General features: G+C 56.2%; 1 protein-coding gene across 1 annotated transcript in view; it reads left to right on the forward strand.

The window, feature by feature from the left end:
* The window catches only part of FSTL4 (follistatin like 4), a 306,655-nt gene that overhangs the window by 199,899 nt on the left and 81,984 nt on the right, over window positions 1-24,772 (forward strand). Inside the window, exons 6-7 of the mRNA XM_055142013.1 lie at window positions 14,806-14,999; window positions 18,687-18,810. Of these exons, the coding sequence (XP_054997988.1) occupies window positions 14,806-14,999; window positions 18,687-18,810 (318 nt within the window). The remainder of the gene's footprint in view (window positions 1-14,805; window positions 15,000-18,686; window positions 18,811-24,772) is intronic.

Genomic DNA, 24,772 nt, shown 5'->3' on the forward strand with positions numbered 1-24,772 from the left:
GATCCTGGGGTCAGGACAGTGCCCCGGTGACCCTCATGGTCTGACAGCTCCCCCTGCCGCTCTCCTCTCTGGGAAGCAGGGCTGTGTCCTGTCCATCAGGAGTGCTATACTGTGCTTAGCTCCACAGAGAGCTAGAGGAGGAATGACAAGAAAGAGGTACACACACAGCCATACATGAACACATATACACACACACACACTCCATACATGCATACACACATCCATACCTGTGCATGCACACACCCTCATATGTGCATATGCACACACACTCACACATACACAATCATACACACCCATACATGCACACACACTCACACACATGCACTCACACTCACACACTCACACACACTCCATACGTGCATATAAACACCCATACCTGCACATGCACACACACCCATATGTGCACATGCATACACTCACATATACACACAATCACATTCACATGCACACCCATACATGCACACACACATACACACACACACTTTATATGTATATATACATAAACACCCCTAGCTGCATGCACACACATTCACACACACATACACACACACACATGCGGTGATCTAGCAGCTGGTCGGTGGTCCCATCCAGTGCTCCTCTTTGGGGCACCCAAGTCTCATACAGAGCAGGGGTCTGCACTCAGCCTCCCCTATGCAGAGAGGGGGATGTTGTCCCCATGGGGTTTCTTTTTGTGGCTTGAGCACTCTCGAGAACTATGGCGAGGTGCAGTGACCAGAGTCGTGAACCCCACCAGCTCCCCTGTCCCGACTCTTGGCTCTCTTGCCGCCGGGTACTGGGAAGTCGACCACAGCTTGGTCCTTTGTATGAGACCACGGCAGAGAACCCGGCTTCACCCACTTAGGTGAGTTTGTGACCTCAGAGGGTCCCGAGCAGCATCTCTGTGGTGGGCTTCCTGCCAAGGACTTCCCACCCCTACCCAGGAAGGAGGCAGGGAGCCCAAGCAAGGCTCTGAGCTGAGGCTCACCTTGGAAGTGAGGTGGAGGAGGCAGAGCTGAGGGGTCCCACAGCCTCCTGCAGGACCCCTCCCGCCCTCCCTGTCCTCTTCCGCACCCCCAGTGCCTCTTTGAGGGCGGGAGCACCTTCCATGCACACACTCCCACCCACCCAGACGCACCGACTCTCAGGGCTTTGCTCATCTCCAGGGAAAGGGTCCTCCAGGCCCCCCTAGCAGCCAGGCCCTCTTTTTTAAAATTTTGTTTGTTTTTTTTTAATCTGTGTGTTTTAAGACAATACTTAGCAGTGTTCAGGCCTTACTCCTGGCTCTGAATTCTGGGATCAGTCCTGGCAGTGCCAGGAGCCCTTGGTCGATCATGTGCCTTAAACCACTGTACTCTCTCTCCAGCCCCAGACCTCTGTGTCTTGCTACTGAAAGCCAAGAGTCTGGGGCTTTAGAAATTGTTTTTCCAAAGCCCTGTCTTCTGCAAATGGAAACTCTACATTTCCAGTTCATTGTCTCTGCAGAGAGTTTCAGGATCCCCAAATGGGCTCTGTCTCTGTTCTGTGCATCAAACTTGCCCCCAGCACACAGCCTCATGTCCAGTTTTAATGGTGGCTTACTAAAGATGTCATCATTGTAGCTACCATTTAGAGAGACCTCCTGCCTGCCTTCCTGTGGCTTCAGCCACTCCTGGCCCTGGGTCCCTGCCTTCCGTTGAGAAGCTGGACATGCTAGTGTCTCTTGCATCCCTCCCAGACAGGATGACCTATGAGCCTAGTGTTCCAGAAGGATATCTGGGCCCTGTCAGCATGGACATAGGTGAGCATGGATCTCTCTCTCTCTGCTTCCTATTTTTGCCTCCATCTCTCTTCTCCTCTCTCTTCCCCCCCACCTCTTCCCCCTTTCCCCCAACCCCCATTTTGAGAAGTCTGTGAAGTCCAGCATCATCTAAGCCTTCTAAATCTGCATGAACAAGCCCAGCCCTAATCCAGGGCCTGTCTTCTGAGGGGTGTTGGTCCCCAGTGTCTGTAGGGAGGTAGCTCGGGGGTTGTTGAGAGTCTGATTTGTAAACTCTGATTTGTAAAAATTCTAGGAAGTTTCTTGTATCATTTATTTCTGTGGTTGCTGCCACTGACACATTCCACTTTCCATCTTCTGCCAAGAGCCGTCTTCTGATTCCTGCATTTATCAGGCAGAGCAGGCTCTGGTGTGGGCACCGAGAGGGGACAGTGCCTGCGCTGATGCTGGGGACATTTGACCCAGGATGTTCTAAGTGGAAGCACCCCTTGCTGAAGGACATAGGAGTCCTGGGCACCAGTGGTCCCTGGAGGGTCAGGCTTCTCTCTTAGAAGGTGCTGTGTCTGACCTGGAATTCTGAGTTGTGATGCCAACTGTGATGTCAGGAGGCTCCACCGTGGCTCCCCATTCCAGGAAAACTGAATCTGCGCACAATCAGATCTGCAGGGTCCTCACAATGCCGCTCTCTCTGCCTGCTTGAATCACGTGCTCAGGGGAGGGGGCAGGGGGCAGGTGTGGTGGGCACCAGTCTGTGTGGCCTCAAGCATGGAACACATGGTGGGTAGATGCAAGCTCCGAGCTCTTCTGGTTCTGCCACTTCAGACCTGTGTGAGTCTATTTTCTTATCTCTAAAGTAAAGACAGGGGCTGCTTGGGGGAAATGAAATAAATGGAAATAAAGCAACTGTAAAATGCCTGACTCTGAGAAGAAGCCCCTGCCACGGGAGCCGGGATGGGGACTATAATAGCCACATCCACATGTGAGCACTGACGGTGAGCACCAGGGCCAGTGAATGGCATGGGCTATTTGCTTGGTTTGGGAACGTCTTGTTCAGGGTCCCCTCGAGGACTAAGAAGAAAGTCTATGGTGCTTATTTGAGTCAAGGAATTGAATTGAACATCCCAGCATATAAAACACAGCAGATCATCAGTCTGTTCCCCACCTGCCTAAGTGTTCACGGGAACTGGGGTGACCACCGTCCCCACAGGCTGAGCTCTCTGCCAACTCTCCCAAGGAAAGCAGCAAGACACTGCCACTCATGCACCCATCCAGGCACAGTGGCACGGACAGGTGGAGACATGAAACATTTAGAGACAACCAAGAACATGGAAGAAAAAGCCAAGATGAGCCACCAGCTGAGCCAAAGTGTATTGTCAAAATGTGGGCCTCACCCAGGGCTCCGGGGTTACTCCTGGCTCTCTGTTCAGCGGTAATCTCTAGCAGTACTTGGGGAACCCAACGTGGTGTCGGGGCTTCCAAGCAGGGTCAACAGGATGCAAGGCAAGTGGCTTAATTCCTGTGCAATCTCTCCAGTGCCCATAATGGTGAATGTAATAAGGAGAAAATTAATGTAAGAGCCAGGAAGAAAGTACAGTGGTCAGGGCCTTTGCAATGCACTGGGATGCCAGTTTGAGCCCCGGCACCACGTGGGCCTCTGAGCACCCTTTGGAAGCCTCCGCTGCCAAAAGGAAATGAACGCTGGAAGCACCCATGGAAGCAGGAGTAGCCGCAGGTGCAACTGAGGGGGCTCCTGTTTGTTCACCTAAAGAATATGGATTTCAGGAAGAGGCTGAGTAATTTTTTTTTTTTTCAGAAAGGGGTCAGTGGAGCAAATAAGTTTGAGATTTTTTTTTACTGTGGACTGTTAAGTCAGAAGTAACAGAGGGATCAATGAAGGGTGAAGAAAGATCGCTTAAGTGGACTTTATATATTAAAGTTTGGGGTTTGCATGCATTACTTTCAAAACTGTGGTAAAGCGGCATTAAACATCTGAGACCTTTCTACCGAGCTAACTTTCTACCCACCAACACTCATCCCTCCAGGATTTCACTGCCTTTTACTGTGTTTTTATTTACTTACTGTTCTCCAAAGATTGCAATTTTGAACTGTTCGATACATTTTCTCAGCTGAAAATGTCAATGCATTTATGTAATGAAACTGTCAATATGTGCGTATATATGTCTGAAATTAGCGTACAGATGATTAAGGCAGGTCAGCATTGGTCAATAATCATATTTGACTTTATCTTGCTCCCCCCACCATCCTGTGCTTCAGAATTTATTACCACTCCCCAATATTCGACCCTTGACTAAACAGACATGGCTTGAGGAAATTCACAATTTAGTGATTGCATTCCAGTGGCGTTGTTCTCAGAACAGCAATACAAAACGGGGACTTGCAGAGTAAGTTGGAATCAGACAATGGGAACTGTACCCTCATGAAAATGACTCTCACAACTTGGAACACAACCAAATACCACCCCCAACTGCAGCCCCCATTAGAAACACAGACGCCTGCAGACCCTTCAGATGTGCTCAGCATCAGGCCTCAGAGTGTGGCTGTGACGTGTGTGATGCAGGGTTTCCTCTTGATGAGAAGTGGGTGGTGGCTTCCTGGTCCACATAGCCCCAAAACCAAAAGAAGCAAAAAAGCAACAAACACTGGTTCTCTCCTCCAACAACCAGTGGGACCGTGACTAGAGAGGTGGGGAGGGGGCTCCAGGGATGGTAGGAAGCTGCTTCCTTTGTGGGGAACAATCCATAAGGAACCAACAGGAAGCCTGGGGGTCCACAAGCTGGATTAAGGGCAAAACTCTGGGTGTAGGCGTTAGCCCAAATATGCAAATACACACCCCAGACTTGAAGGTACAAAGCAACTGCTGAGGAGAATGTGTGGAATAGAGGTAGAGGAGTTAGCAATGGTTAATTTTCCCTTTCTAGATAGATTGGGGAGCGGGGGTGGTCTCCGAAGCTTGAGAGGCGCAGTGGCCCTTCCCTGCAACTCTTGTCCAACCCATGATGTGAGTGGGTCACCGAGACCACCTCAGCAGTGCTTGGGGGTTCTCCAAGGCTGCACCCAGTTGATGCTTGGTTTACTGTGTGGGACTGATACGGATCCAGTACCTGCTGCCTACAAGGCATGTGCGTTAGTCCAGGTACTGTCTCTAGCCCCCTCTTTTTTTTTACTTTTTAAAAAGACTATGTTTCAGAATCCCCATGCGCATGCGTGCGCGCGCACGCACACACACACACACACATACACACACACACACACACACACACTCCCACGCACCGCAGTAAGTCAGTGTTAGGGCAGGATGCAAGTGAGCTGCAGGGGCTGGAGAAGCTTTCAGCTGAGTCCTGGGTTCTGAGGGTCAGTGCCCAAATCTCTGATGCACTGTGGGGTCTTGCCTGGGTGGGCCTTAGACCATCTGTGCAGACGTGGTCAGAGCCCTGCCCTCTCCCCTGTGGCTCCAGAGAAAGATGCTCCACATGGCCCTGCACAGCCCACTGGTATGGGCTCCTCCCCGTGCATGCAGGAGCCTCGGGGGTCCCTCTGACATATCGGGCCCAGCCCCCAGCAGTGGCCCATGTGTTCTCCCTAAACCACTATGGGACACCCCAGCCTGGGCCCCAGCCCCAGAGTGTAGCTAGGTTTGAGCCCCCAAAGCCCGCGATTCCAGATCAGAGGTTTGTGTTGAGTCATCTGAGTGAATTATTTTATTCCCACTTTTATGTCCTGAGCAAACCCACATCATCATTTTATTAATGTGTTTGCAATTACTGCAGAATGATTTCCAGTTCCATGTGGCCCGCCATTCGGGGCGCTTCATCAAATCTCCGCACCATGGGCCTTTAACTTCTCTGGGGCCAGAAGCTTTTCCCATCAATTAAGCTTCAAAGAAATGAGTCAGAGGCTCGTCCGCAAGTGTGTTTTATGCTGCTTTATGGCTCCCCTGCCTTTCGCAGTGTCTTTGGAGATCCTGCCAGCATGGAGCGGGGCTGAGGTGTTTATTAGCAGGGAGCAGAAAGCGGGTTTATGGCAGTCGTTACCAAGTATTGATGTGCTTGCTTGGAAGCTGAACAACTTCTGTTTGCTTTGTAGTCACTTTGTGAGTGCCCCTCCCCTGTGTCCCCAGGGGAAAGGACGTTTATCTGGGGTGCCAGGTAGTGCCCTGGTCCCATGATACCCAGGTGAGCCTGGCCTGCTGGGGACCCCAGAGGTGACTCCAGAGCTCTGGCCTTAGCATGTGGGCAGGTGAGGGGAGGCAGGTGAGAACCAGGTTCTTCAGGCCCAGAAGATCAGCTTGGCCCTAGCCCGAGAACCCTGGAGACTCTGCTATCTCTGGAGGCTCTCTGGGGCAGACCCTCCTCTTGAGGCTCAATCTCAGAGGAGAGGGAGACACAGGGAGGAATCTATCAGGAGACACAGGGAGGAATCTCCCAGGAGATATAGGAAGCAATCTGTCAGGAGATGCTATGGGGCCTGAGCCAGCAGGTGGGTGCAGGCACCTAGACTGCAGGCAGGTTGGGGGAGATGTCCAGGTGGGGTGCACTGGAGGACACCATCTCTGTGTGGGTCTGGGCTGGGCTGCACGGAGCCCCCAGAGCTGTGGGGCAGTGGGAGGCATGTATGGGCCGGCCGTGAGTGGAGGCCTCGAGCACCTCCCTCTGCTCTGGCCCTTGTTGGGGCCTGAGAGTTGACTGAGGAGAAACCTGAAGCCTCCGTCCAGCTTATGTCACCCTGGTCCCCATAGAGTCCCCAAAGAACCCTGCACTTCAGGAACCCGGGCAGTCACTGAGCCAGAGAAACTGAGAGACCCCCAGGCCCCAGCCCCGTGGTGGTCCTGTGTAAAGGGACTGCAGAGACAGGAGACAGGACAGGGTGGAACATGGCAGCCAGAGGAGCCAGTCCCAGAGGACACATGTGGGGCCACAGGAGCTGCTCCACAGGGCTGACTGCACGGTCAGCACCAGCCCAGGGCCACTGGGAACAGCTGAGGGGCACACCTTGGAGAGTACACCTCTTGCCCCTGCCCACAAGGCCCAGCCCATTGCACTTAGCAATCTCAGAGCACAGGGCCATGGCACCAGAGCAGAAAGGGTCACCCTGGGTGCAGAGCCCATACTGGACATGCGTGGGCCCTGAGTTTGATCCCTTGCCCCCACCGAGGCAGCTTTGGAGACGGTGCTGGCCAGCTGCACCAGGCCCGAGTCTGCAGGAGGGCAGCTCTGTTGTTCACCCTTTCAGCAATGTGACTCTTGCCTATGGTTAGAGGCTGGGGGGACTGACGCATCCAGAGCCAGCTCGGGAGCAGAAAGAATGGCACCATGTACCTCTCAGCTCCATCTGGCGGCTCCTCCCGGGCCAGTACCACTGCTTCTCCTCCGGGTCAGTGTGAGGGCTGATGGGCAGCAGGTGCTCAGGTCCCGCTTCCCGAGAGACGGGTGACTTGTAAGGGAAACTATTGCATGTGACTTTCCCAGGAACTCCAAAGAAAGAGATCAAACCCCTCGTGCCAGGAGAGTACAGGTTTATTGGTGTTTCCAAACATTTCTCTTCCGCTCGGGGCCGCCCCGTGGATGTGCCAGTCAGCCGTAAAGAGGCTCCACGACTCCCTCTCCCAGGACTCAGGTCCATTTTGCTTTCTCTAATAGGACTAGCAGAGAGGATTGTAAATGTCAAACTACAGCGTGTGGAGCAACATCAAATGGGGCAGACATTCATGAGCAAATGTGCCGTTTATCTAACAAAGGTCTGGCGGGGGGGGGGGGGGCGGGGGGGAGGTTCCTTCCTTTCCTGTCCACTGGATGTGGGAATAAGGTTGGTCTGAAGCTGGTGGATCTGGGTGGGCAGTGGGAAAGGAGGAGGGGGCATCCACTCCATGGATAGGGCTGAAGGCCGTATGGAACCTCAGCTGTCCGGCATCCAGATTTGTCTGTGGGTCCAAAGTGGACCCTATCACTTCAACCCAAAATGTTTGACACTGGGGATGATGGATGCGACTCTAGGGAAAGAGTCGTAGACCGAGGACACTGCTGGGCCTGCTGCTAGACCCCGGAAGGTGGGCAGGATGCCGCGGGAGCTGGTTCCAGGGCTGGCACCCAGCAATGCTTAGGAAGTGTGGGAGTAGGCGGCAGTGTGGTATCCACTCCATCGGTCCTTGGAGGCATCAGCAGGGAGAGGAGGAAGCCCCAGGGTGCTGGGCCACGTGGCTGCAAGGGCAGGGGGCACCCCTTTGAGCAGAGTCGGCTGGACAGGCCTTGCAGGGCAAAGTCTAGCCTGACTTTGTGGCCAGCAGGGGCCAGCGTAACAGGCAGGACAGCCCAGAGTGAGCGAATGTGAGGAGTAGTGACAGAAGTCTTGGCCTCGCAAGGGACAGCCAGCAGGGGTCACCAGGTAGCTGACTGTGACCTGGGTCTATATGTGTTGGGGTTCTGCAGTAGGCCTCTCCCATTAATGCATAACAATCTCCTGGAACTTTCCAAATTTTATGCCTTGGTCAACACCATCAGGAAAACTTGGTTATTTTATTTATTCCTGAAGATAAACCTGTTGGGGGCCAGGGAGGTGGCTCAAAGGGCTGGGTGCTTCCAAGAGACCTGGATTTAATCCCCGCCACTGTGGGGAGAGAGAGAGAGAGAGAGAGAGAGAGAGAGAGAGAGAGAGAGAGAGAGAGAGAGAGAGAGAGAGAGAGAGGTGGGGGGGAGGGAGGGAGAGGGAGGGAGGAGAAAAGTGTCTTCCATACTGGCAGGCAGTAGGATGGGTGATGGGGGCAGGAGGGGGGCATAGGAGGAAAATTGGGTGATGGGGAGAGAGAGAGAGAGAGAGAGAGAGAGAGCGCCCATAAACATTATCAAGTGTGGCCCAAAAATTAAAAAAAAAAAGATTAACCCATTGGTCTGGGCATTTACTGTTAATTGAATTTTCTCAGAAATAGCAGCCCCGGGATTTTTCTTAATTCATACATTGACATCAAATTAAACATCTCCTCCTCTTGGGGCCAGAGTGATTGTACAGCAGGTAGGCTGCCTGCCTTGCACATATTCGACCTGGGTTCGATCTCTGGAATCCCATATGGTGCCCTGAGCCCGCCAGGAGTGATAGCTGAATGCTGAGCACCACTGGGTATGGCTCAAAAAAAAAAAATCTGCTCCTCTTAAACTCTGGTCAAGTCACAGTGACTCACACAGTAAATCTGGAGCAAAACGCCTCTTGCTCTGTGCCCCGCTTTGGGGGTTCAGAACAGACCTCCTGGCAGCTCTGACATCAGCCCTGGGCGGTAGGGTCATGCGTGTCTGTGCTGGCTGGCAGCAGTGACATTACTTGTCCGTCAAGGACCAGGTGAGCCCAGTGATGTAGATGATCTTGGGTGGTGGAGGAAGCTGTGAAGCTTCCCATCAGCACCCAACTGTGGCCAGCAGGCCCCAGGCACATCTAGACTCTCCCTTGTCCAGTGGGGGTCTTGTGGGGGGGCCTGGGGTGGGCTGGGGTCCAGAGCTATGGCTGAGAGTATGGCAGGTTGCTGTGTGGATTCTGGAGAGGTGAAACCCCCACATCGTACATCTACTTTGGGGGGTGGGGGAGAGCGCACACCCAGCAATAGTGATGCTCTGGGGTTACCATTGTCTCTGCACACAGGTCCACTCCTGGAGAGCTCAGGTGATTATATGGGATGCCTGGGATTGAACCCAGGTCAGCTGCGTGCAAGGCCAAGAGCCCTACCCACTCTACTATGACTCTAGTCCCGGTGGGAATCTCAGAACCTAGCTCTCCCGACCCGCACCCTGGCATATCCTGCCTTCCACCCATCCCTATGGTCCACACCCCGGTCCTCCAGGGGGCAGCCTCTCGGGACGTTGAGAAACCCACTTCTGCGTCTCTAGTGTGTTGGGGTTTGTGGAGGCCTGGCAAGCTGCAGAGCTGCCCCATAAAGCAAGTCCCAGCACCTGACACCATCAGGGGCTGGAACACCCGTGGGGCTTACCACCATGTCAGCCTTTATACTCTGTCTGAACCAGCTCTGCAGATTTAGGGGTCCCTTGCCCAATGAGAGGGGCCTACTCCCTGGGGCTAGTCCAGTGGTGGGGGATGTTCCAGCAGAGGGCAGGGAAGGGCCCGCCTGGGCCTCCAAGGACTCGGTGTAGGACTGACCCCAGGCTGTGGGGAAGAGGTGCCAGCTATCTTCCGGGCTCCAGGAGCTCTGTCTCGGGGCTCTGAAGCCCCCCAGAGGCCTGGCTGTCTCACTGCAGAACCTGAGCTCCCTGCGGTCAGTCTGAGGGCCTCTCCTCCTGCCCTCCCAACCTCCCCTGGGCTCTTTAGGGAGGGAGCTTCCCGTGCAGTGCTAGTGAAACGTCCACACTGGCCCTCTTGCTTCCCTGTGGTTTGCGATGGAAGTGTCCTTTGATGGACATTTCATTCCAGAGGCCCCCGCTACCTGCTTCCTATCTGTCGCCTCAAAGAATCCAACAACCGCCCGCCCGCTCTCTAATCATCTCCCTCTGCGTGCAGGGAGCGGGACTGGAAGGAGAGAACCATAGGGATCTTCAAAAAGGGACAATTATTGAGGAAACTAGATTAATGAGGTGTCATAACAACTTAGCCAGATCCGTGGCTGACCTTTCTCGTGGAGAATGGTCTTGATAAATGTAGTTCATTACCAAGTTCTGACATGAAAATAGGATCATACTCTGGGCTCCACAGCAAGCTGATCAATATTTTATCTGCCAGAGCAGGCGTGGACTGGGAACAGGCAGAGCACATACATGCATGCATGCACACACACACACATACACACACACGTACATACACATACATGCAATGTCTGGACACCAGGTCGGTGCTGCTATGTGAAGGGCACCTGGGCTGGCAGACGGTATGGGCCCTGTCAGTGATGGTTGTCACCAGAGCAGGATGTCACAGGCTTCTGTGGTCCAGCAGGCCCTGATGTCCTAGGAGCCTAGGCCACATGCCAGCGTCAGACACAGGTATGCATGAAGGCGAGAGAGCTACATCCTGTGTCTGGGACATGGAGCCCATTTGATCCAGGGGTATCATCGCGCAGCCAGTGGGCCTTTGCACAGCCCACCCCAGTGCCTTGCTGAGAGGACCTGCCTGTCCTGCAGTCAGAGGTGGTGGACACCCCATGCCGGGCTCATCCAGATCACCACATGTGACAGCTATCACTGAGTGGAGCTGGAGGGAGCACACACATAGCAGCCTGGCATAGCTGGACAGGGCATGTGTCTGGGGCTGGCCCTGGCACTGGCCTGTGCTGAGCCACTCTGCGCCCTCTGCATCCAATAAGCGTTTGTGCCGAGCGACCATAGTGGGGTGGGGCTGTCCCATGGAGGGAGGCAGAGAGGCTGCTCACACCCCAGCCAGAGTCCCTCGGTCAGCCCCAGAGGTTATGTGGGACCTTGTGTAGGGGACAGTGCCAGGGACACTCACGCAGCAGCAGCCCCCCCTCAACCTGGGGGCACTTCCGGGCCTGTGCTGGGTCCTCGTGTGGGGAACTCAAAGGGGCTCATCAAACACCCAGAGGGCAGGTGAGGACAGTGGTGGGACAGTGCTGCTCCCACACTCTGGGAGTGCTGTGCAGTCTCCCCAAGTCCCCCTGCAACCTTTCTCAAGGGGGTCACCTCCAGGTGCTCTCCCACCCCACACCGCTGTCTGCGGAGACACTGCAGGAGCCCAAATTCAGAGAGCGGCTGCTCGAGCCTCCCCTAGCTCCTGTAGGCTGGGAACCAAACAGGAGGGCCCAGGGCTTCGGGTCAGGAGGCTGATCGACCCCCCAGAGAGGCCAGGAAGGGGGGGCAGTAGAAGGTGTCCTGTCCCCGGGGTGCTGTTCAGAGCAGCAGGAGAGGAGTGTGACTTGGGGGTGGGGTGGAACAGAGACTCCCCAGAATGCTCCCAGGATCCATGATAAGGCTTGTACGGGACAATTGACTGCTCTAATCCCTTTCTGGGGCCAGAGAAGCAGCACAGTGGTCAGCGACACATGTCTTGCATGTGACAGGACCAAGTTCAAACCCAAGCGACACATGGCCCCCTGAGCATCTCCGGGCCGACTGTGTCCCAAGCACCCCAGGGCCTGGGCAGCCCCACACCCACTCAGAATCTACCAGCCTTGTTGGCTAAACATTGCTGGGGGTGTTCCCAGGGCTCCTAAGTTCCTCTGGAAACCTTTTCTCTTGGCCTGGGTGTGGGCACTTGTTGGAGGGAACCTGAGGAGAGAAGCAGGGGCATCAGGAAAGAGGCTGTGCTCCCCCACCCCATGCAGAGGGTCCCACATCCCCACAAGCAGATTCTGGTAACTGGGATGCCAGGGCCGGCTGGGGGAAGGGGATTCCTCCCGTGCACTTGCAGCCCCGCTGGCTCTCTCCGTGCCCGCAAGCCATCAGCTCCTCTCCAAGTCCCTCCAAAATCAGAGGCATGTCGTGCAAAGTCAGACCAGAATATGGCTGGCTAGTAAATTGTATATGTGGGCAGAGAAGCAGGGTCTGTGGGACGGGGATGTCAGAGACGCATCTCCTCGGGGAGACACAGATACACCCCTCATAGTATGGCTTTCCTCAGGTGCCCGGGACCCCCCCAGGAGACTCAGGCACGAAGTTGATGGCCCAGCTCTGTAGCTCAGACCTTATCCTCTCCTGAGCCTTGTTTCATGCCGAGGGCTCCTGGGATAACGAGGAATTTAAGCGTCTCTTCTGAAAACCCACGTGGTCAGCTCAGGACTGAGAGTCCAGCTGAGGCCAGGCACAATGACAGCCATCAGGAAAGGGGAGGATAAAGGAGGTTAAATGAGGTTCTGTTCAGTGTGAGCTTGGAGCTTGGCATCCTGATTCCTGATCCCGGACCCCACTCCCTGGTCCTGCTCCTGCCCTACTGTCTCTCCCAGACTTCCTTGGCCTGCAGCCCAAGAAAGAAATACACACACACACACACACACACACACACACACACACACACACACACACGTGCATGCACACACACATGCACGTGCACACATCTGTATGCCTCCCTCTAGTACACAGAGTATCAATAAATACTGCACTCAAAATACAAGGGACAATGGCAAGTCCAGGGGTTCAGCAAGCTGCCCCTGGCCACGGGGGTACCCACCCATCCCCAGACCAATGCCTGAATGTGAGCAGAGCATCCTGCAGGGGAGGTGGGTGTGGGGCACTGCCTCATGGACATGCTGGAAACTCTGGGTAAGTTGTCTGGATGCGATTGGAAGGGCCAAGCCAGGGCATGCAGCGTTGGGGGTGGGAGAGGTCCATAACCCACCCAGGGACCCCAGCTCTGGCCAGTGTGCAGATCCCGAGCGGCAGGCAACTCTGCCGTGGAGAGTCGGGGTGGTGGAGTGACCCTCTCCCTGCCCGCCTTCAGTGGCCTGCTGGGTAGCCCCCGGGAGCCTGCCCTTTGCAAGGTCTATCCACTGTATACTTGGCCTTGCAGCCTCTATACAGGTCCATGCCCCTTTCCCCAAGACCCGCCCCCCCCACCTTGAAAGCCTGGCAGGTCCCCCAGTGCCATCCCTGCAGATCTGCGCAGCCCCATGCTCTGCCCGACCCTGTCAGTCCTACTCCAGCTCTTACCAGGGCTCAAATTCACCCTGCAGGGGGCTGGGAGCAAGATGTGAGGGTAACTGTGCCCTGGAGGGAGGACCCAGAGCCTCCAGCTTCCCCAGGGTGGTGGCTGGGTTTGGGGGCTGTACGGGGGTGAGGATGGGGAGTGCTGGCAGCAGGGCGCCCTCAGAGGTGCCGGGAACAGCAGGCCTGGGCACGTGGCGGGGAGGGGGAACAAGCCCACGGGGCGGGGACTGGAAACCATTCTTGGCAGAGCTCAGAGACTCCCAGGGAGCAAATAGATTTGATTGTATCGAACATAACAATTGATTTTTTTTTCCTAAATAAACATGCAGAGGGAAATGGTCCCAGCATCTGTTTCTGAAGAGAATCAATTGACCCCAAATTGGAAGAAAATCTAGAAACACAAATAAGCCTAAGAGGAAGCGGTGGGGCCGTGCGGGTGTGGGTGGGACAGCCTGGTTTCCTTCCCACCAGGCGGCCCCCCCACCCCGAGAGTGCCTGGCTGTGCTGAGCCTCGGGGGCTCTGCTCTACTTCCCCTCAGAGCGGCCTCGGGGGCACAGCACCATCACAGGGGTCCTCCTGGGGTTATACACCCAGGCGGCGGCAGGCAGGGTACCCCGAAGCCAGCACTCTGCACCCTGCTTTAGACACTGCCTGGGATGGAGAGATGAATGCCTGGCCTGGAACGTGCACTTCCGCCACGGGTTGGCCTCGGTCGGCTCAGCTCGGTCTGAGCCCTGAACCCTTCAGCCCCAAACCTCAGGATTCAGCAAAGCCAGACCCAGGAAGCACCCCATCCTGCAGGGCCATGGGAAATGGAGCTGGAGGAGGAAGGGAGCCTCAGTTTATCGGCTGATCCCATGAGAGTCTGGGCCGGGCCACCTGCCGTGTGCTGGGAGGCCCCTCAGAGACACTGACTGGGGCAGGACAGGCCATGAACGTGGCTTCTCAGTCCCTGAAGCTGCTGCTCTGCTTCTTCTCTTTTCCTGGCCCTAGCCTTGTGTACATATGTTTGTTTTGAAGTAATCCAGCCCTGGGAGTGTACCTAATTAACTTACACAAGGCTTATTAGTCCTGTTAACTAAAACTCCCTCATCTGTGAGCCCAAGTATTCCGAAGCTGCATTTGGGGAAGGATTAAGGCAAAGAACAGCTCTCACGGGGAGGCTTGGGGCCGCTTTTCCTAAAGCCGCTGCAGGGCTCGGCCCTGAGAGTTCCCCCATTCTGCCTGGCAGTGCCCTCCCCACCCACCCCCAACCCTGGCACATGATCTGGACTCTCTGACTACTCTAAGGTGGCCTGGCTGGTGGACAGATAATCAGGCAGGTATCACCAACTGCCATGGCACCATGCGCTGCTCTGGGTAGATGTCCTGGAGGATGCAGGGGGGTCCACAGGGCATGTTCTCGTGAGAACCAGAGTGAGTCTGGGTAACCTCGTATTCTATTGCAGGTGACCCATGCTCCGTGGCTGACTATGCCCGCCTGAAGAATGCCCTTCTGGTGCTCCAGGCCCGCCTGCAGCCCCTGGGAGGAGGGGGCCATGGGCAGGAGCCCGCCTCGCAGAAGCGCCTGCTGGTGGAAGCACTGTTCCAGCAGCTGGACACCGATGGTGATGGCCGCCTGGGCGGTTCAGAGCTGGCCCAGGTAGGAAGAAGATGACAGCCTCCCCACCCCCACTTCCAGGATGCATATCAGTAAGGAGGGAGGCATTTGTAACAGGCGCCCACAGGGGAGGCGTCTCCTACAGTGGGGCTGGAGAGCACGGGGCAAGTCTCTGAGGTCACGTGATGAGGCAAGTCATGCGGTTGGGGTGGGGGGCTGGCATTCCCACCAGCCACTTCCAGCCTCTGCTCATAGACAAGCACATCACTCTCCACTGGCTGGTGGACTCTTTGGGGCCATCTCTGTTGCCATGACACAGGGCCCCAACTTTCCCTCCCTGAGCCCCATCCTTGCCTCTGTAGGAAGGTTAAAATATTCAATTTATGGGACCAGAGAGATTGTAAGACAGCAGGTAAGGTTCTTGCTTGGCCACAGCCATCTCCAATTAGATTTCTGGCACCCTGTATGGTCCCCTGAACCCCACCAGGAGTCATCCCTGAGCATAGACCAGGGGTAAGCCCTGAGCACCACCAGGAACTTCCCTCCAAAGATTTGATTTCGTTCACATACCTTTGGACCTGTAATGTGGATGTCCCCAGCATACTCCATCTATGCCCTCCCCAGTGATGCCCTGTTCTTTAGTGTCCAGAGTTCAAGGTCCCAGATCCCAGCCTGCTTGCTCCCAGGAAACCCCATGTGCACCCCAAGCATTGCTCTCTCACTTGGAAAGACAGTTCCAGTGGGCCCTGGGGCCCACCCCACCCCCAAATGCAGAAGAATGGCCTTTTGTGTAGCTGTAAAACCAAACAAGGACAGTGTCATGTAGTAGGTGGGACCATGGGTTCCTGTGCGGTGACACAGGTGGGTGTCCCAGAACCTTTGCCCTCTGTCCTGCTCTGTGGATTGTTCCCAGGGTCTGGGGCCCCAAGAGTGCAGAGAATTACAAGGAGAGAGGCCGGCCTCCCCAGGCAGGGTGTCAGGAGCAGGCAGCTGTCCTCCAGAGACCCTAGAGCATCCACCAGCGCAGAGATAACAAGGACAGAGTAGCCAGAAAGAAATTTTTGACATGGCACAGTGGCCTTCCCAATGCCACAGCTGGGTACGCTCAGCATTTCCTGGATGCCCAGGGCCTGCCTGGCAGTGTAACATCAGAAACCCCCAAGAGAGACTATGCAGCATTTAGGGTGCATGTGCCCAACCCAGGTTCAATTCCCAGCACTAGACGGTCCCTCTCCCCCACCCCAGCACTGCCAGATACAGCCCTGCAGACCCCTAGACTCTGCCACGTGTGGCCCTGTAAGCCCCAATACCACAAGGGAACCTGGGTATCTCCAGCACTGCAGATCTGGATCAATATCACAGCCTCAAACCCTTGTGTTCAAGCAATGGCCCAGGTGGGTGAGAATTGCCAGTGGGGCACCAGATCTCCTGACCATCTCCTGAGAGGATTCCTGCTTCCCAAAAAGAAAGAGATGCCCTAGAGTGCCCCGATGATGGAATACAGGCCCTGAGACTGTGGACTTCCTGCCCACCCACCAGCATCCAAGCTAGGGTGTCTTGGTGGCCCAGCTCACCTCTGGGTCTCTGCTCTTGGGGGCCTCAGTTCATGTCTGGGTCTCTACTCTGTCTGTGGGCCTCAGGGTCAGACGGGGAAGGAGATTCACCCAGCTGAGACACGATGCACTGCCTGGCACCCCACATTCTCAGGAGATCAGAGTGATGGGGGTCATTATCTCCTCTATTTTTATTGTCTGGATTAGTGTTTCCTCTCTCCCCCTCTGGGCCACCCTCTGCTGTGCAGTAGAGCCTGCTGTTACCGCATTTCCCAAGCAAGGAAGTGAAGCTTTTCATGCGCCCGGAAGGGTGGGGCAGGGAGAGGGTGTCTACTGCGGGGCTCACTGACCCAGGTGGGCTGATGGCCAGGCACCTCAGCTCCTCCAGCACAGATTCCTGCCATCAGGAGGCGACACCAGGTCTGCAGTGACACTCAACGCCATTAAAACCTGAATCCAGAGCCATCACTAGCCATCACTAGTTTTTTGCAGTGCAGAGTCCCTTCTCATAGCCCCCACTGTAGACCCTCCCCGAGAGTCAGCTCCAGCCACAGGCTAAGAACTAAAAGCCTTGGCCGCCCCAGCTCAGCTCGTCCATACCCGAGCCATCTCTGCCGAGCCAGCCAGCCAACAGCTATCTCATCCGTCAGCACTCAGCCTGGTTCTGGCTAAGACCCACAGAGTAAGTGGGGCCAGGACCGCACAGATAGCCCAGAGCAGCCTGGGGTTCCCTGCAGGAGAGCAGACTGGCCTTCCCCAACTCCAGGACTGGGCATGCAGAACGATGTCTCGGTTTCCCAGGAGCCTCCTGTGTAAACAGAGCCATCCCGGGGCACATTGCTCAAACCTGGCAGAAACGTGCCCCCGGGCAGCCGAGACCATTAACCAGCGTGGTAATTGGATGATGATTTCCTCTTTAAAATTTAACATCTTTAAAATCCATTTCATAAATCTGCCGAGCAGAGCCCAGCTCAAGTGGACCTTTCCTTGACACTGAATCATAGGCATCGAGGAGAAACTTGTCGGACCCATGAAAAGTTAATCAATTTCCAATGGAGAAATAGACAAAGGGAAATTTCCGTCTCTGGAAGATTGATTTCAGGCGTTATGCTTGATCTCCCTTTTATCGAATGCTCATACTCACTGGGTGAAGGGCCAGGATTTTTTTGTTGTTAGCTTTTCTTTAAAAAAAAAAAAAAACACAAAACAAAACATTATCAATTAAATTGTCTTTAACATAGCAGGCCAAGTTGAGACAGTTAAAAGAAAATAAATGCCTCTCTTCCCCCCAGCACCACCCCTGTAAGCCCCCCGCCCCTCCCAAATAAAGCCCAGCATGTCTTTCTGAGCATTTTCCCTGAAATCTCAGGCCTTCCAGCTCCAGCTAGGCGAGGGCTCCCAGGATGTGTCTTCAGCCTCCTTCCAGTTACTTAGGCAGGGAGACTTCTGTGCCCTGTGACCCCGGCCGTACCCGAGAAGGGATTCCAAGAACCAACCAATGGACCCCAGGGCAGACATCAGTGCTTTGGGTAGGACAGAGGTTGGGGCAAGCAGGGTTGCTGTGTAAGAGGTGCTGCTCCTAGACTGACAAGCCTGATGAGGTTGGGAGGGCACTTCATGGATCTGTGACCTTCCAACCACCAGAGCTCAGTTGTGACATTTTCAGTGGGTACATTTGCTCAGACCCTTCTTTTCTGATTCCTCCATTCCCTCATGAAGAGGTGGACCAGTTGGCTCCCGGGGACTGAGCCTATCAGGGATGCTCTGGGGGGTTCTGTCTGCTCTTCTGGAGTCAGTGAAATGGAATTCTCATCCCAGCTCTGGCCCCGCTACTGTGTAACCACCCAGACATCCTCTGAGCCTCAGTTTTGTCTTCTATGGAGTGAGAGTTAGAGAGGAAGAAACCAAAGGATCATGGGTGCTGCCATGCTTGGCTTAGCTGTTGCTGAAGTCCCCAGCACACACACACACACACACACACACATATGCATGCACACACACATGCACATACACACACTCACACATGCACACACACTTACATGCAGGCACACTCACACACACACACACACACACACACACACACACACTTACATGCACTCACAGTCACACACACATGCCTGAGTCACTCTCAGCTGTGCCCATTCTCACCCTCTCCCTGTTCCCTTCCTCCTCGCAGCACAAACTGAAGGAGCAGGACCAGGAGGGAGACTTCCTGGGGTGCTCACCAGGCGACCTCCTTCGCTTCGATGACTACAACAGCGACGGGTCCCTTACGCTGCAGGAGCTCTACACAGCCTTCCGTGAGTCCACACTGCGCCACGTGGCTCCCACCTGCCAAGGCTTGGCACTCTGCCCTGGGCCCTCCAGGGCTTGTCGGGGCAAAAGCAGCTGGCAGTTTTGCAACAAGCCTGGGGTGTCAAGGAAAGGGTTAAGTGGGGCCAGAGACTGTATAGCAATCTATACAAAGGCGGGCCCTTACCTTGAAGACCTGGGTTTAATCCCCAGGTGGTCCCCTGATCCCTGAGTAAGCCCAAACCACCCCTCCTAAAGATAGGGGTAAAGTGATAAAGTGTGGCATGTGGTGGGAATGGGGGGAGGGGGGAATGTCTCACTGCTCCTTCCAAATAAAGGTCCTCATTGTGGTTTGGTGGGCGGGCAGAACTACAGTTTAGGTAAGTCTGGGAGGGGCAAGATGACCACATGTGATGTCAGAGCAGGTTTTAAGGGTATCCCCAGGCTGTGACCAGACCCCACTTGGAGGAGAGTTCGGGAGGCCTGACCTAGGAGAGAGAGCAGTTACTCCTCAAGAATGGGGGTCTCACATTGAAAAAAGATGGGGCTCTCTAGAGAAGAGAAAGTGGGTGTTCTGTCTGAAGCAGAAGTGCTGAGTGCCACTCCCCCGGGGTCCCAGATGTAGACCAGGAGTGGACGGCCTGACTGAAGGCCTCTCCTTGATGCCCCCCTTCTCAAACCATCACCACCTGCTGAGCACTGGGGTGAGGGGATACCAGGAAAGGTCCTTGGGAGTTGGACTCATGGGAAGGGTGTGTGCTCATGTGGCTGAGGGGACAGCGGGTGGGACTCCACCCAGGAAGACACCCTGAGCTCGCCAGAGAGGTGGGCAGGACCCCCCAGCCTCCTCTGCCAAGAGCGCCCGTCCGCGGCATGTGGTGGGGCCTTGTGCTTCAGGCCCAGCGCTCCCTCCCCCCCCATCAGTCTGTCTGCTGCAGAGTAAAGAAAGGCGTGTGTGCGTGCCTGTGTGCGTGTGTGCGTGCACATGCAATCATGCTTCCACTGGACTTCTGACAGCTGGTGGGGGATCGTGGCTTCTCACTGGCAGAGCCCTGCTAACCCGCAACAACATAAACAAGCCCCTTGGCCCTTGAACTCAGCATCTACCCTGTCCCCGCCACACTCTGGGCCCCTGAATGATCCCCTAGAACATGGCCAAGAAGTGGGCTGTGGGGTCGGGCCCAGCAGGATGTGCTCACCTCCACCCCCACCCTCATGTCAGGAAAGCAGTGCTGGGGTTCTGGGGAGGGTTCTGGGACCTGCCACCGAGGGTGCTGTGAAAAACACGGAGCCAGGGGCCAGGGCTGAACGTCTGGGATTTGGTGCACACGAGACAGCACTTGTATCCTGAGGCAGCATCTCTCAGCAGGGGCTGGCACTGGGCAGTGTCTTGTGCCCCTGGCTGCGCAGAGCATCTGCTCAGGAGCCCCTCTTTGGATGCCGGAGCTGGGCAGCAAGCTCCTGGCCCTCTCTCCAACAAGGCTGAGGACATGGGGCTGGACGTGAGGGAAAGCAGCCCCCTGATCGGGTCCTTGTGAGTCTGCACTGCCCAGGGAGAGGCCGGAGATGGCCTCAGCACCCCTGGCTGTGTGTCTGGTGCAGAGCAACGCCACCTCCCTCCCCTTCACTCCGGGCTTCTCCGCAGAGCTTTGTGATCATCATCTTTAAAGCAAATTAGATGCCGCCGTCGTCGCCTTGGCCTGGTTCTGAACCAGGCTGCCAAGCTATTCGTCACAGCCCGGCCCGAGGAACGACACGCAATAAAAGGGAAGCTCACAGCCATTAGGGACGCTGCAGAATGAGCTCACGGTCCCTCCGATTACCGGGCACCGCGTGGCTTTTCCTAGTCACGGCCACTCTGGGCCATATTCCCATCGCTCTGGGCACGGACTTATGGTTCTGTAAGTGTTAGCGAGGCCATTGAAATGAGACAGATTACCCTGAAACCAACGAAACTTAGAGAAGTCTCACCACCCTCTCCCCCACAAATGCCAGGTGTCAAAACTAGAGCTGAGGGGGCGGGTAGAGATCATGCCTGAAATAGCCGTCTGTTTTCTTGTTTCTGCTGCCGGGGGCCAGGGACGAGGCAGGGAGGGTCTGCGGCTGAGTCACTTCAGGAAAGGTCGGGCTCGGGGTCACCTTCTCTGGAGAAGTATGTGGCATGTACAAGTTTGGGAGCTGGGAGGTCTCATAAATCGCGTTTCCGATCACGGATGAGGCTAATGGGTGTCTGCAGCTGGCCGAGGGTGAGCATGGACTGGCGGCCAGTGACTGCCATGTCCAGCTGAGCAGGCTCAATGGGGCAGCTGCCCCCCCTCCTCCCTGGAAAGGCAGTTGTGGCATCTCTTTCTTCACATATCACTTCAAGATTCTCGGAACCACAGGCACCGTGTCTCTCCTTTCCCTGCGTCCCTGCACCCCCACCCCGGCCCCCTCAATTCCCTGCAGTGACGCCGAAAGTCTAGAGCACTCACGCGCGGGTCTGGCCTGCTCACCGCTCACGTTAAGGAGAAGGCTGTCCCTTTAAGAAGCCTTTCAATAATGTATGTTTTCACACTTTCCTGCTTGCTTGGACTGGGGTCATGGGGGAAACATGTTGCTGAAGTGAGGCTGTTTCTCTGGCTTTAAATTCATTCCAGGTTTCTTCCGGCTTTTTTGTAAGACGGATTCTTGTCCTTTTAATTAACCCTCCGAGAGCAGCCCCAGCAAGTGGGTGGGAGGCAAAGCCTGGGTTAGTGCAGCAGCTCCAGGCGCGGGATAAAGGGTGGTGCGGAGTGGGCTCAGGTACCCCCATGTGGAAGATGCAGGCTGCGCAGAAGGCGCTGCCCCACGGACCCCTCCCTCACATCCAGGACGCCACTGCGGAAACTGGTGGGGGAGCTCCCGGCTTGCTCTGCCTGGCAGATGTGCTACATTGTTGCCACTACTTGGACCCACAACTGCAATGGGCAACCCCCCCTCCCATCCTACCCCACCACTGTGGCCAACACTAGTTGCCTGCACAGCCAGACAGCCACGCTAGCAGGGACAGGAGTGCACAGCACAGCCATCCATCGGCCCCCATGTCTGTCCTCTCCAGGGGAGCCCAGACAGGACTAGGCACGAGCTGCTTTATCCTGCTCGTCTGCTGCCTGAGTTGGGGGCTGTGAGTAGCCAGACTGCAGGTGGCAGGGGACTGTCAGCGTTTTCTAGGACTCTGCTCTTGGATTCAGAAAGGGGCGAGTGGGTCCCTGCGAGCCTCCCCCTGACAGCCTCCCTCTGGAACAACTTGGGCAATGATACAGCCGCTGACGTGGTGGAGTTCCAAGGCTGGAGGGGGTCCTGGCTGCTCCAGCCCCTAGAGGCAGGAGGGCACAGAGGGATCTTGGGAGTGGCTACAGGAAGAGAAGGTGCCATGGGTCTCCCTTCCTCAGGGGGGCTTCCAGGAGGAGGTGTGGCAACACTGCCCGTACCCCAAAGCTGCTTAGTGTGCACTGAGTCCTGTCAGTAGGGTTCTAGTTCGTCCACTTTGGAGCCCTGGGCGTCCTGCGCATTCTGTCCTTGATTGCAGGTCCCAGCTCAGTGGCCACTGCCGCCTCCTCCAGGATGTCTTCCTCAGTCGCTTTCCCCTCCGCCTTCTCCTCTGCGCACAGAACCCCAGACTCACCTCCACACCTCTCCAGGCTACAGCTGAGGGTCAGCGAGAGAAAACTGGGGCGAGTCCTCACTAGCCATGTAGCCTGGGCTCCAACTCTGCACCTATAAATTATTGGGCCCCACACAGGGCTGCCCCAGTGAGCGAGATGGTATTTATAAAGCGGCATCACATGGCCAATAGGTGCTAAATGGGCAGAAACCGAGCAGGACAGTGGCAACAAGTTAGGGCAGTGTGTGCCCCACCCCCGCTGGGCTGTGCCAGAGCTTCCTGTGTGCCCTCAGTCCAGGGGCTCCATGGGGAGGAGGCTCTGTGCTCACTGGGCTCTGCCCCTGCTGAGGTCTGACCCAGAGTCCCTCAGGGAAGGGGCTGAAATCAACAGAGATGTGCTTGGGCCAGCCCAGGGGGCCACGCAAAATAGGGTCAGTCGGGTCCCAGAGGGCCTCTGCACATCTCCAGGGGCTTAATCGGGGTTCATGGTGGGCAGGCTCAGTCAGGACAGAAAGGGCACGCCAGCCCTTGGAGGCGAGATGCCAGAAGCAAGCACAGCCGGCCGGTGCTTCCTCTCTGAGGACAGGGCCTCTCGCGCCCAGGGCCACCAACACCCGTCAGCATCTTCCTGTCCTCCTCCACCTCTGCCCTGTGGGGGCACCCAAGGCCCAGCCTGCCCCCTGTAGCCGTGCCCCCACTAGGAGGGAATATTCTTCAGCATACCATACGTGTGTTTGTTTCCTCTTAGAGGAACCCCCAGGCCCCATCACAGGCGGAGCCAATCCCACCCCCTGCTGACAGCGAGAGACCCCAATGGTAGCTGGACTCCCCCCACCACCCCACCCCACCCCCAGTAGGGCAGAACCAGACCCAGGAGAAGGCAGACCACCCCTGCTTGGACCTTGGTGAGTTTCTGGGCTGTGCTGGCCAGGGAGGGGGCACTGAGTCTCAGCTGGGTAGTGGACGTGGCCTCGGAGCCATCAGACTCCAAGAATGCCTGTGTGGTCATCAGGGCTGTTGTCTCAGCTCCCCCTCCGCTAAGAAGGGGTACGCACGCCTGAGGATCCACTTACCACCCCTTTGCATGCACACACAGCGCCCCGGGATGGGGGTGTTGGGCGAGTGCTGTGGGGTCAGGATGGGGCCCCCATTCAGGGGCCGGGGTCATGGATCCTCTCTGGCCAGTGAGCCCCTGCCCGCTACTTCTCTTAGTCGAGCTCAGTGCCAGGCAGAAGCAGCCACGGCCAGTCCGCTGCCCTCACCCGCCCCGTGGAGGGCTCAGACCTCGCTCTTCCTCGGGGCCACTGTCTGCAGCTGAATCTTTCAGAGCTTCCCTCTTAAAGACCCCAGCTGGGAGCTGTCCAGGGCCTCAGCGCGGAGCAATTGAATAGTAGAAAATGAACTAATTACAGGTTGTTATTGAAAATCTATTATATACAAATTGCAAAGAAAACTCATTAGCGTGGGATGCGGTGGTGTTCGGCCCCACTTGGAGGGAAGTGGGCATGGCCAGCGCTTGCTCCTCCGCGTTCTGGGTGACTGCCTCTGTCAGCGTGGCTGGCCAGGGCCTGGGGCTGATGGGGGCACCTCGCAGCACCCTGCCGGCCTGCGGCTGGGCCCCAGGAAGAAGCTCCAAATCCTGTCTGGAGCAGAGCCTGCTCAGGCGGCTGCTGAGCACCCAGAGAAGACTGCAGAGGAGACAAAGAACTTCATTACCGAGACAGACCATGGAAACATTTCAACGTCAGCTTTTTACCCGGTGAGCGCTGAATTATCCTCATAAATCTGGTTGTTTTCACCAAGCTTTTGTGAGGATCTAGAGACCTTCGCCATGCAGTGAAGCCCCGCAGCCCCCCCCCCCCGAGCCTGCTCCCTGCAGGTGGAGAGCTTCGGGGAGCGTGGGGTGTGCGTGCCTCAGCTGCCCAGAGTCCATGTCCCAAAGGGGCACCTCGGGGCCAGGAGAGCAGATGCAGGCCCCGCAGTGCCTGTGACCCTCTGGGCCAGGGTCAAGCTCTGCTGCCTTCAGGCACCCAGTGTCCCAGGCAGGGGGCCCTGAACCCCACCCCCACGCTTCTGAGAGGTGCTCAGGAGAGCACTGAGCCCAGATTCCACTCCTCTGACTCCAGGTCCTTCCTTCACTCCAGCCACTTCCACAGCTCACTTCTCGGGCTGCCCACCACCACTACCCACCACCCACCACCCACGCCACACTTTGGTTGCACAGAGCACAAGCTGCAAGGCTGGGACCCCACACACACAGAGGGGCTGTGCTCTGCAGCACCGTGCTCCCCAGTGCCAGCAGTTGCTGGATCAAGGGGCAAGAGACTCATATCCTGGGGCTGGGG

The sequence above is a fragment of the Sorex araneus genome, chromosome 6 (genome assembly GCF_027595985.1).
Source record: "Sorex araneus isolate mSorAra2 chromosome 6, mSorAra2.pri, whole genome shotgun sequence".
Taxonomy (NCBI): domain Eukaryota; kingdom Metazoa; phylum Chordata; class Mammalia; order Eulipotyphla; family Soricidae; genus Sorex; species Sorex araneus.